The sequence below is a fragment of the Daphnia carinata genome, chromosome 6, assembly GCF_022539665.2.
Source record: "Daphnia carinata strain CSIRO-1 chromosome 6, CSIRO_AGI_Dcar_HiC_V3, whole genome shotgun sequence".
Lineage (NCBI taxonomy): Eukaryota > Metazoa > Arthropoda > Branchiopoda > Diplostraca > Daphniidae > Daphnia > Daphnia carinata.
In genome coordinates this window covers 544,323-556,023 of record NC_081336.1, presented here as the reverse complement: position 1 = coordinate 556,023, position 11,701 = coordinate 544,323, and the positions used below count along the sequence as shown (strand labels likewise).

Genomic DNA, 11,701 nt, shown 5'->3' with positions numbered 1-11,701 from the left:
AACACTCGATAAGGTGGGGACGTGCTATTAGATCCGTGTGATAGGCAGAGAGGCAATGGAGATAGACGAAGAAAAAAAAAAACCACTCAATCAATTGGAAATGGGGCAAATCAATCTCGGTGGCGAATGGATCCGATTAATGTCGCGAAACGACGAGGACACAGGATTACAAAGATACTGGGCGCTACAGCGCCTGAAAGAAAACTGGAGAGGAACTCACCTTAGACGTTCGTGTTGATGCACATGGACGATGTGAGCTGGTTTGGCTCCGCCCACTTATCAAGTTGCCATCGACAGATGATTGCTTTTCTCGCCGCTAGATGGTAGTCGCGCGTAGGGCCTGGAAAAGGGAAAAAAAATGGATTGTTTACACTTAAAATTTGTCTAATATTAAATCATTGCAGAGAGAAATAATTAATTCCACAAAAATACGACCATTAAACGGACTATTTCAGGGATATTTAAAATCATATGATAAAAATTAGCGGTAAAAATATACGAATTGGGAAGCAACATTGCCGGCTATTAGTACTCGCGTTAGTTTTTCTCCTGTCAAAACAAACGGATAAAGTCTGTATTGATCCAGCTGATTGAACGAAAATTAACTGAACATTGTCAAACACGCGCACGTGAAGAACTAACACACACAACTTGTTTGTTTTTAGGGGAAACCTCAAAGCAAAATTGGAAAGCAAAATGAGTAATCCACCCATACAAAAGAAAATTATACACGCTGGTAATCACGTCGCCGAATTCCCACCCGATACCAAAGTAGTCTAGAATCATCCATTATTTCAAGACAAACGCAAAAACCTAACGACCATTTGTTGTAGGTGCGGTTTCACTTCATCACCCAAGCTATTACCAAAAATTCAGATGGAGAAATCGTACTGGGAGATGTTATCGATGACAGTCGTACCTATTCTCAGCCCATCGAAATTTTGATTGGCAAAAAATTTAAACTCGAAGTCTGGGAAACGATAGTACAGACTATGGCTGTCAATGAAGTGGCAGAGTTTCATGTTGAAAAGAATGTAACACTTATGATAACGAGTTCTGCTTTTTGAGGCAACTAGTTAAGTTTGTTTTGGATTGCAGCTTTGCTTGGCCTACCCTCTGGTTGCCAAAACACTCCGAGATGCCTACTCCAAAGACAAGTCCAAGGCCCACGAACACACACCTTCTTCCCACTGTTGCGGGGCCATGGCTTTAGCAAATGGTCCCAAACTGGGATATGATGACCTAAACCAACTCATGGAAAAACCCACTGATATGCTCTTCAGAATAGGTCAGTTAATGTGACTAAATCCCCAAAAGATAGTCTGATTCACGTTTCAAACAGAGCTGCTTGGTGTTGATTTACCACAATCGTATAAGAAGGAGACGTGGCAAATGGACGAGATAGAACGACTGAACGCATTACCCAGACTAAAGCAAGAGGGTAACGAATTGTATCAAAATAAAAAGAATGCCGAAGCATCCTCGATTTATGCACAAGCCATAGGAATAATCGAACAACTGCAACTCAAGTAATTCCAGGCATCTAATTGGAGATTCACAATGGTTTCCACATTTTTTTTTAAATGTTTGTTTTCCATAGAGAAAAACCAGGCGAAGAAGAATGGAAAAACTTGGCAGACATGAAAATACCTTTTCTACTTAACTACTCTCAATGCCAATTGTTGTTGGGAAATTACTATGAAGTTATTGAACAATGTTCCCAAGTTTTAGTTCACCAACCAGGTACTTTGTCATTCTTTACTTTTGCAAAAACCAGAAAATCATTTACTTCATTACATTAGATAACGTGAAGGCATTGTTTAGGAGGGGCATGGCACACTTAAATGCCTGGAATCCCAAAGAAGCTAAAAGTGATTTTGAAGTGGGTTCCTCACTCTGCTAGTCTTATGTGTAATAAAATGCTAAAGAAGATTGTCTTACCTTTTTCAGAAAGCTGCTATCATTGACCCCTCATTGTCGAAAACAGTTCAGCAACAACTCAACAAACTAGAAGAGATGATCAAAGAGAAAAATAAGTCAGATAAAGCATGGTTAAGTCAAGCATTTGGGAAAACATCATCCTAGGCTATTACACCAGGAGTTTCATTGTACTTCTTTGTTAACACTAAAAAAATAAAAAGGTTGATTGAAAACAAAGTTTTTCTTATTTACACTGCATCTTCAGAATAGTACTGAAAGTTACAAGGTACCTTGTACCTAGTATTGACATCTCACAATTAAATAATGTAATTTTTTTGTTTATGATTAAATACAATAAAACTACACAGCAAAATGTAATAAAACTATAGAAAAGAGATGAAAAACATTAAATGTTTGAGATGTAAGCAATGTAGGACGTAATCTATTAAGGGGGAATTGAAGAAAGAAGTAAAGTACCTTTGTAAACGCGGCGGTTTTATTGATACTAATCGTGTTAATATGGATTCTGCATCACTAAGCAACTAGAGTCTATAAAGTCACCTAATAACTCACGTATAATTCAACAACTATTAAGATTTAATGGAAACTCACTGATACACTGGAATATTTCTATTTCACTTTAATATTTGACGGTGTTATTGAGTCTTGTACGTTTAAATATTACACCGATATTTATAGATAATGTTTGTTGTAGTTGAACTTCTATCAACACGTTTGTTTTCGCATTTGAGACTTCTGTCGTCTGCTAAGGTAAAATTACCATGACAACCGAGAAAGCGCGGGAAGTATGAACAGGATGCGAGAAAGGTTGCAACATGTTACAAATTCCAACAGCTCGGCTAATACTAATTCTACCTACATTAATAGTTAACAACTGAGGATTTCGTACCAAATTACATCATTTAATAACAGGCGAGAAAATAAAAATAAACTAACAAAAATACCGGCAAATTTTCCGTTGTTACGGCCGGAACGAAAGAATGGGTAACGGCGAAGGGGAAATATTTTCAACTAAATCAGCACATTTAGATATTCTTTGTCGTGTTTCTTCATCAGCCAACTTTTCGCTTGCAAGCTTGAATAAGAGCCAAGACAAATGGCTAGTAAACTGTGGTTCCAGACATACCCAGCAATATTCAATGGTTAGTTCCATCAACTGGAAAAGAGAAAGAAAAAATATGTATTTGTGTAAATTTAGCTAAAATTTCTATACAACTGGGAATCAACTAGGCTACAAATAGTTAAAAAAATTGCGTAAATAATATTTTTAAACCTAATCAAACGCCTGAAGTACTTGAAGAAAAAAAATGATTTTGGCTTACCTCAACCGTCAAAACGTGAATATCGAGAGTAACACCAACTGCAAGATAGTTGTCCAACACAGCAATCACTGAAGGAAGAAATTTTGCCATTTTGATTTTCATTGAATGGAAAAGAATAACCAGAATCTTTAGGTTGCATGTTGCTGCAGATGGTGAGTCTTGGACTAGAGTTGATTGCAACAAATCATTCACAAGACTATCATATTCCTCATCCTAATAGAAATATCATAAATTAAAGCTTAATAAGAAAAAAATGTATAAGCTTTGTACCCTGTTCCAGTGTGATGGGCCTTCCAAATCCAATGTCTGAAGTTTCAGGCAAATGTCAAGGCATTTGTACAAATTCAGTCTATCACTAAATTGAGTATTTTTCTTCAAGCTGCTAAAGATGACTTCAAGCCATCCTCGTTTTTGCAGAGATTTAGGATTTTGCTGTTAAATAACAAATGCAATTAAATGGAGAAAGTGAACAAATCCTAAAGGTAAGTCTTCCTTGGTACGTTTAGTATATGAGATATGCAGTCAAGACCTTTCTGCTGGTAGGTTGGTTCCCAATCATCAAATAATACCAAGGAAACAGGTATGGCAAAGTCTACAGATTCGTCAATGGCAGGTAACTGAAAAGAACATTTAAACAGGAAAGTTATTATTATGAGCCAAGTTAAGTTTAAAATCTTTATACCTTAGTGTTGGTGATAACCCAGAGGAAACAATTTACTGCAGCAGGATATGCTTTTATTTGATTTTTGCCTAATTTTGGCTTAAGTTGTTGCAGAACTGTATGAGCAACCCCTTTACAACAAAGTATGTCACAAATGTTTCCAGCATCAAGTTTGAATAGCAAAAGTTCGAGAAGATCCTTTACGTTCTCCACTAGTTTCTGGGTATTCCATTCAGCACAAACGTTGTGTTCACCACACAGTATGAGTAACTGCAATACATCTTTGCCTTTTTCTATTAATTCGTCTTTAGATGGAAACGAACAATTTGGTAACCTATTCTTCAAATCTGATACTGCAGAGTCTACTTTGGTAGCCCATTGACACTGGAAACCTTCCTCAAAGAAACTCCGGTCATTGATTATCTGTATGGGCAAAAGGAAAGCTTCTCTAGCAACTTCGGCTAATTCGTTCATAGCGCAATGGTTCAATCTTTTTCAACACGTGCACAGCTTTAAAAAACACGCCACCGAAGAAACAGCAGGATTGGAAACTAGATATTTGAAGTTACAGCATTCACAACAGGTGCAGACGACACCACCAATCCGCCATCTTACGTTAGGAATCTAAACTAACTCCTTTATTACTTGAATTGGCGGCAACAGTGTGAATTTTCAAATGCCTATGGTATTATTTTCCTCGGTATACAGAATTTATTCAGCCGAGCAAAGTTTAAATTATAAAAAGTGTCAATTCTTATAAAATGGTAACATCAGTTTAAAAATTACAGCTGAATTTTCAAACTAGTGGCATTTCTACGTTCCCAAAACAAATGAACGTGCGGAGCTAAACTTACATTGCGGATTATTAATAAAAAGTGTTATTTGCTGCATATAAATTTTATTTTTTTCCACTACAGTATTCCGAACCAATAATTAAGAGAAAAACCCGAAATAACGCACATTGAGATGCAACAGCTCAAGCCAAACAGAGGACTTTGTTACAACCAATTTAACATGGAAAATTCGGTTTTATTAATCCGCACGTTATCCAATGAATAACTGTGAACGGCATTTCGATTTTCTTACGGATTGTTGGCTCGCGTATTCGCTATCCAATCAACGTAGGTAGAAACTCTGGTGTACACTCCGGCGTAATTAGGAAGAGCGCAGCCGTTGCCAAAGGAGGTGATGCCTATTTGAACTCCGTTGACGATAATTGGACCACCACTGTCACCCTATGTTACAGATGTTATTTGCTTGTTATTTACGTTTAACAGAATCGCCGAAAGACAAGAACATGTTGAAGAGCTAACCTGGCAGGTGTCTTTGCCCGGGGCGGCGGCACACAACATGTCAGCCCCAATAAATCCAGTACCATATTGACTGGAACAAATGGAGTTGACCAAAACGGTGACGTTGGCTTTCAGCAACACAGTCGAAATGCTGCCACCTTTTATTTAATTGAGGAAAGTAATGATTATTTCTTTTAATATTAAAGACAATGGCCATGAAATTTTTGGTAATAACCAGAAGATGTTGTCCCCCATCCAACGATGACGGCCGTCGCATTCTCATAAGTACTAAAAGCTCGTCCTTGTGGCGCTTTGGTTGTTGTGGTGGGTCTCGTTGTTGTAGCGGGTTTCGTTGTTGAAGCGGGTTTCGTTGTTGTGGTAGGTTTCGTTGTTGTGGTAGGTTTCGTTGTTGTGGTGGGCTTTGTTGTTGTGGTGGGCTTTGTTGTTGTGGTGGGCTTTGTTGTTGTGGTGGGCTTTGTTGTTGTGGTGGGTTTCGTTGTAGTCGTGGGTTTCGTTGTAGTCGTGGGTTTCGTTGTAGTCGTGGGTTTCGTTGTAGTCGTGGTTTTCGTTGTTGTGGGCTTCGTTGTTGTGGGCATCGTAGTCGTGGGTTTCGTTGTAGTCGTTACATTCGTTGCGGCTGAGTCGGTGGGAAGTGAAATAAAAGGGATGGTTGTAATGGTGGTGTTCAAAATCAGCATAGCCACATCGTTATCCTGTAGATCATTGACAAATTGAATGGCTATGCAAGTCCTTTGCATGAAAATTGGTTTAACAGCAATAAAATGATTACATTGAAGTATAAAAGCTTCTAAGATCGTAAGCACGCGAGTCTTAAGGGTAAGCGTACAGGGCTTTACGGAGACCTGCTTATCTACGGGTTTCCAGTATGGTAATTTAAGTTCAATATCTTTTCGTTAGAAAAATGAAATTGGGGGATAACACTCACGTTAGTGTTAGGGTTATATTTTTCATGGATGATGAATTTCGTGACTCCGCTCGTAACAGAGCCAGTTCCGCCGCCATTCACCGACAAGGTGTTAACGTAAACTTTGAATCCGGAAACAGCTGTGGCAGCAAAACTGAAAGCATTCACGCCAACCATAAGTTAGGGGCTCGAAAAACTTAAAAAATTACAACAACGTGGCTCATCTGCATTATTTGAAGACCACATCTTACCCGGAGAGGCAGTGGGCAGCAGTCAAAATGTACTTAGATCCAATTAAGGTGCCACCGCACAAATAGGTACTTAAGCGCAAAACAGCCTGATTGAGACAAAAAAAATATTGGAATGGCAGTTCAGCATCAAAGAATTTCGTAAAAATGAACGCGTTACCATGTAAGGAAATTCCGCGGCAGCAGCTGCCGTTCCACCAACGATAGAAATGGTGGGTAGTTCAGCACCTTTAATCAAACACAGTACATCATGATATTTGAATTTTTAGAAATAATAAACGCCTATCAAAGCCGTGGTGTAGAAAATGCTTACCTGTATCACGTTTCAAATTGGCCAAGGAATTTGAACGAACACAGCCAACGAGGCAGAGCAAGGCAATAACCTGTCAATTAAAACAGCAAAGAAAATGAAATAAAATTCTAACATGCTAACGAAAATAAAACAACGAAAAGTGGTCGACTACAAATTACAATTACAGAGTTTGGCAAAAACAAATGAAATTGTTACCGAAATGGAGAAACGCATCGTGAAAGATATTGTCGGAGTTGGCTATTACGAAGAGACCACAGCGACGTGGGGTTCAAACTGATGATCGGGTTGAAGAAGCATCTCCTTTTTTATACAAAAAGTCTAATACATTGGGCTATTGACGTAGAAACACAGTGGCACGGGGTCATGTGGAGCTATTGCCACGAGTACCGGGCGGCAATTGGACCTAACACTTCTCCAAACAGATAAAAAAATAATTGCAGAATAACCAATGAAAATGTATTTGAAAGATAAGGACAGCAAGTCACGCAAGTTGTCAACGACCACATGAAAAGAAAAGCTGTTTTCAACGTGGAAAATATGGCGAAGCGTATTTGGGAATGTCATCCAACTCCCATTTGACAAACTGAGATCCCCACAAAGTTAAACAACCTAAAGCCAATAATTAGAAAAAAAAAACACATGTGTTTTGGCCACGGAGCTACCCCATTGGTGCACAGCTTATAGCGCACATTGAATTGCGTCAACGCACCTTGTTGCGTGCCATAGTTTAATAAGCGTTATGTTAACGAAGCAGAAAAGCGTGAAATGGCGTGCCTGTTCCAACCGATAAAAATGATAATCCTTGGAAATATAATAGAGAAATAAGGGCAACAGGATCTAACGCAAACGCAGGACCTTTCTAGTTTTCTACATCAATGGACCCATACTTCTAATATTATGGAACAAATGCGTTGCAGATGTCAACATGGCTTTCATTGGTGAGCTGGCATAATTCCGCTGCGCGATAGACTCATTGGTGGCCTGCACGTTGCTGTGCCCACCCACTTTTCTCTATAGATTCACGAATTAATTAATGTATATTCGCCTAAGTTTAGTTCAAATTCTGAATACTTTACGCAAAGACGTGAGCAAACCGCAGTAGCTATTAAGGCTAGCAATCTATAAAGTTGTTATCCTGTAAATGGTACAAGGGTATGTTTAACGTTTAATTACCAAAGAGCTGCAAATGGCTTTTCTGCGATCACCTCCCGAGCAAAAGGACGAATTTCCTGCGATCGCAAATAATAAACTTTAACACGGGCCGACAAACATAGTTTTAGAATTGTTGTATAATGTTAAATTGTTGTTGGAAGAAAGAATTCAAAGCTAACACATTAGCTATGCATTCACTGCAATGCATTCCAGTTCCATAACAAAATTGTTTCTTTCCTATCATAAACTTACCCGACCTTAAGACACAACATGTCCGGTCGTCCATGATGTAGTAGCACTTTTTCTAATAAACTTACTCTTCCATTATGCACCCTTTAACCGAGTAAAAACACTTAACAAAATCCACGGTCCCTGCTCTTGTAGGGAATTATTTAGAATCTACAATTCATATCTCACAAATTGCATTTCTACAATGACTTGTTGCCCACCCAATGTAGACATTTAACATCAGACACAAAACAAGTTAGTCCCCACGTATTCCCAAAGTAGATTCTTTAAGTTTAGGCAGATAATTAGTCTAAAGATGGCTTCTAACATTACTAACAATTTTTTCAATAAACCCGCGCGTAATGTGTTCGCCACTAACGATTAGGATAAAAGGAAATCACAATCTTTTGCAAACTGCGATACAATCTCTAGGAAGCTTAGAGTTATTGCACACCACCGACCTGACAGGCGCAGGTACATCAACTGAATCAAGGACACTAACCATTTACTTCCATTACGTAAGATTTTTTGTGCTTCGTCTCCCTTCCTCGAGAAAAGAATTGGGATGGGTTACCTAAATAAAGACCCCATCCTTACGGTAGGATATGGTTGCCAAACAAAGAAAAATGGCTCCCAATCTTGTCATGATAACGTTTGTTACGTAAAATTGTATACGTGAAGAAAAAACAATTTTTTCAGGGAATGTTGATGCAGAAACCGAAGAGGAAAAAAAAAAAAAAAAACATATAAAAAAGCCGATAAGAAAAAAGGCGACGCTGTAAAATGAAAACTCGAAATTTTTGGATTCAACGAAACAGGCCAATTGAAACAATAGATTTGTTTTACGAATGAAAAAACTTGCATAGCCAATGACGCAGGGACGCACAGCTAATGTACTACGTCACTTCTCAAAAAGGTGCATTTTCAGATCCGGATATGCATTGAAACCAAGAAATGAAATAATGAACGACAACGAATCTGAAATGAAACGGCAGCTATGGCCTCTGTGTTTTCTTTCTGTGTGTTCTCACTGTTGCACGATTTAGAAAGACATCGTACAACCAGACATCTTCGGTGGTGCGATGCGACGCTGCGCGATTGCACCATTACGTCACGGTATTAAAATAACATATTTAAACAATCTGATCATTGTTCACAGTAAAATTGTGCGCGATATTCCTGTTGAATAATGAATTTTATTTTGGCCCGTTCAATACATACACACCCCAAACAAAATTTGAAAGGAAATCATATCATCGGTGATAACAGATTCACGAAGAAAACACCCAAACCAGGTAATGTTACGTAACAAACGCCAAAGTCAAGTAAGATGCAGGTCCAAGTCGTTTTTGTTTGATTGTGCACTGGATAGCGCCAGCTACCTAGGCCGGGTTGCTGGCCACCGTTTGTGCGATCCAATCCACATACGTCGTGACTCGTGTGTAGATGCCAGCAAAATTAGGATCAGCACAGCCGCTGCCCCAGCTGGTAATGCCAACTTGAACACCGCTGACGTAAAGAGGACCGCCGCTGTCACCCTAAATAATTCAGTTTATCCACCATTAGGTACATTTGATCGCCGAATACTACTGACTTGGTTAACAAAACTCACCTGGCAGGTGTCTTTACCCGGGGCGGCGGCACCCAGCATCGCCGTGGGGATGAATGAAGATCCGTATTGCGCAGCGACAACTGAATTGTCTAGAACCGTGACGTTGGCTTTCAATAAAACGGATGAAAGACTGCCACCTTTCGAAATTGGATTTTAAAAAATGAGTGTCAAAACTACTTGGAAGGGAATGCAAATGTTAAGAAAATCTAACTTGAAGACGTTGTCCCCCATCCAGCAACGACGGCCGCTGCGTTCGCGTACGTACTAAAAGCTCTCGATTCAACGTTTTCGGCTCTTTCCTGGACCCTTTGTTTCACCGTTGCCGGTGAACAGGTACACGAACATGATGGTTTTGTGGTCGTTGGTTTCGTGGTTGTCATTGGTTTCGTGGTCGTCGTTGTTTTTGTGGTTGTCACTGGTTTCGTGGTCGTCGTTGTTTTTGTGGTTGTCGTTGGTGACTGTGTGCTTACGGCTGAATCCGTCGGAAGCTTACCGAAGGCAAGGGTTGTGACAGGCGAAGTCAATACCATCACGGCAACGTCGAATCCCTGTCGGATAATGTAAAGTTTTAGTTCGGAGAGTTAATTGTTTTTCAGCGTTCGTCCCGTTCAAAATAACCGGAGCAAAACAATTCTCTCCATGTTTTGTGACGGGTACAAAATTAATGTAAGTAAATACATACATATATAAGGGTAATGGTAGTAAAAAGATTAGCAATACTTTGGTTACGTCGGTGTAACTTGGATGAATGATGGCTTTCTTCACGGCTCTAGAGATAGAGCCGGTGCCGCCGCTCACCGTCGTCGAGTTGAACATCATGCTTAATGTGCTAATGCTTGTCGCACTCAGCCTAATGATGATCAAAGTCAATTGTAATGGACGAATTCAAGAAACAAAAAAAGCACGAGCACAAGTAGAGGTAACGCTGGTTATTCAAAAACTGTTTAACGACTAGTTACCCGAACAGACAATGTGCAGCCGTCAAGACGTGGGAAGGTGCAATCAGAGTTCCACCACAACGAAGGGAGCCACTGCTATGCCGCATAGCACCCTGGAAACAAACATCAATCGAAATTTGGAATGCAAATTCTGTTTGAAGCAAACGGCCCACAAAGCAGTATAATAGTGGATGATATAAATGAGGGCTATATAGCTTTTACCAATGATGGGAATTCGCCAAGAGCCGCTGGAGTTCCACCGACGACAGAGATGCTGGGCTGGCGATTCTCTTTGAAATTGAATTCCAAATAACAAGAAATTAAACATTTGAAATTTCGCACAAAACGTTGGGAAAAAGCGATCTCAGTTGCATAACAAAAAGCTAAAGTACCTTCGTTAGGCTCTGCAGATCTTGCTGACACCAAACCAACAAGGCAAAACAAGCCTACGGCCTTTTAATTCATAAACATTAATTGCGTGGATGAAATAATGAAGAAAAAAGACAATTTTTACCCATAAGGTGAAACGCATTTTGATGGTCGGAATTTCAGAAAGAGCGCTTGAAGAATGACAGGTAACTGTGGGCAATCGACTAATGGACAAGGTGATCCGTTGCAGCTGCTTTTATTTCCAAAAAATCCCTTTGATATCCCTTTGGGCTCATAATGAGGACCTAAGCCCCGCTATCTATTTCAGACCATATGCTGCACGCGTTTGCACCAGGTTTTTCTGGTGGCGTGCAACAGTCCAACACGCTTCAATAAATTGAATGGAATAGACACATTGATATTTCTATTCGTTTCGGCTACGAATGAACCAAGTGGAAAATCGAATGACGCACATACACAGCTCACGCTCGTCATTTTTCATTAAAACGTGTGCAGTAAGTTCCGGTTACGCAGAGATAACGTGGACCAACGTATTAAAAAAAAAAAAAAAAAAAAAAAAGGCAACTATGTCACGCTATAATATGGGCATCACTTGAACGAACCCAACCCACAGTGGAACACTTGTTGATTGGAACAAAATGATTAGGAGCGAGTGGCAAAGCCCTATGGACAACGCCAC

At 39.6% G+C, this 11,701-nt stretch overlaps 4 protein-coding genes across 4 annotated transcripts; 1 reads left to right on the top strand and 3 right to left on the bottom strand.

The window, feature by feature from the left end:
- The first annotated feature begins 560 nt into the window (after positions 1 to 560).
- On the top strand, positions 561 to 2,111 carry LOC130689929 (AH receptor-interacting protein-like). Its single transcript, XM_057512867.2, has 7 exons — positions 561 to 771; positions 834 to 1,034; positions 1,099 to 1,288; positions 1,343 to 1,529; positions 1,601 to 1,743; positions 1,803 to 1,882; positions 1,951 to 2,111. The coding sequence occupies exons 1-7, from the start codon at positions 697 to 699 to the stop codon at positions 2,083 to 2,085; spliced, it is 1,011 nt and encodes a 336-aa protein (XP_057368850.1). The 5' UTR covers positions 561 to 696; the 3' UTR covers positions 2,086 to 2,111.
- Positions 2,112 to 2,559: 448 nt separating this feature from the next.
- On the bottom strand, positions 2,560 to 4,483 carry LOC130689925 (uncharacterized). The gene is made up of 5 exons (XM_057512863.1): positions 3,946 to 4,483; positions 3,764 to 3,880; positions 3,534 to 3,695; positions 3,264 to 3,476; positions 2,560 to 3,097 (listed from the first exon to the last, which is right to left on the bottom strand). The coding sequence occupies exons 1-5, from the start codon at positions 4,396 to 4,398 to the stop codon at positions 2,903 to 2,905; spliced, it is 1,140 nt and encodes a 379-aa protein (XP_057368846.1). The 5' UTR covers positions 4,399 to 4,483; the 3' UTR covers positions 2,560 to 2,902.
- A 380-nt stretch (positions 4,484 to 4,863) lies between these two features.
- On the bottom strand, positions 4,864 to 6,985 carry LOC130689924 (uncharacterized). The gene is made up of 8 exons (XM_057512862.2): positions 6,898 to 6,985; positions 6,703 to 6,772; positions 6,550 to 6,617; positions 6,393 to 6,478; positions 6,163 to 6,295; positions 5,452 to 5,929; positions 5,238 to 5,374; positions 4,864 to 5,159 (listed from the first exon to the last, which is right to left on the bottom strand). The coding sequence occupies exons 1-8, from the start codon at positions 6,913 to 6,915 to the stop codon at positions 5,007 to 5,009; spliced, it is 1,143 nt and encodes a 380-aa protein (XP_057368845.1). The 5' UTR covers positions 6,916 to 6,985; the 3' UTR covers positions 4,864 to 5,006.
- A 2,273-nt stretch (positions 6,986 to 9,258) lies between these two features.
- On the bottom strand, positions 9,259 to 11,241 carry LOC130689930 (trypsin alpha-4-like). Its single transcript, XM_057512869.2, has 8 exons — positions 11,147 to 11,241; positions 11,025 to 11,085; positions 10,855 to 10,922; positions 10,654 to 10,745; positions 10,415 to 10,544; positions 9,906 to 10,242; positions 9,695 to 9,831; positions 9,259 to 9,620 (listed from the first exon to the last, which is right to left on the bottom strand). The coding sequence occupies exons 1-8, from the start codon at positions 11,162 to 11,164 to the stop codon at positions 9,465 to 9,467; spliced, it is 999 nt and encodes a 332-aa protein (XP_057368852.1). The 5' UTR covers positions 11,165 to 11,241; the 3' UTR covers positions 9,259 to 9,464.
- Between the last annotated feature and the right edge of the window lie 460 nt (positions 11,242 to 11,701).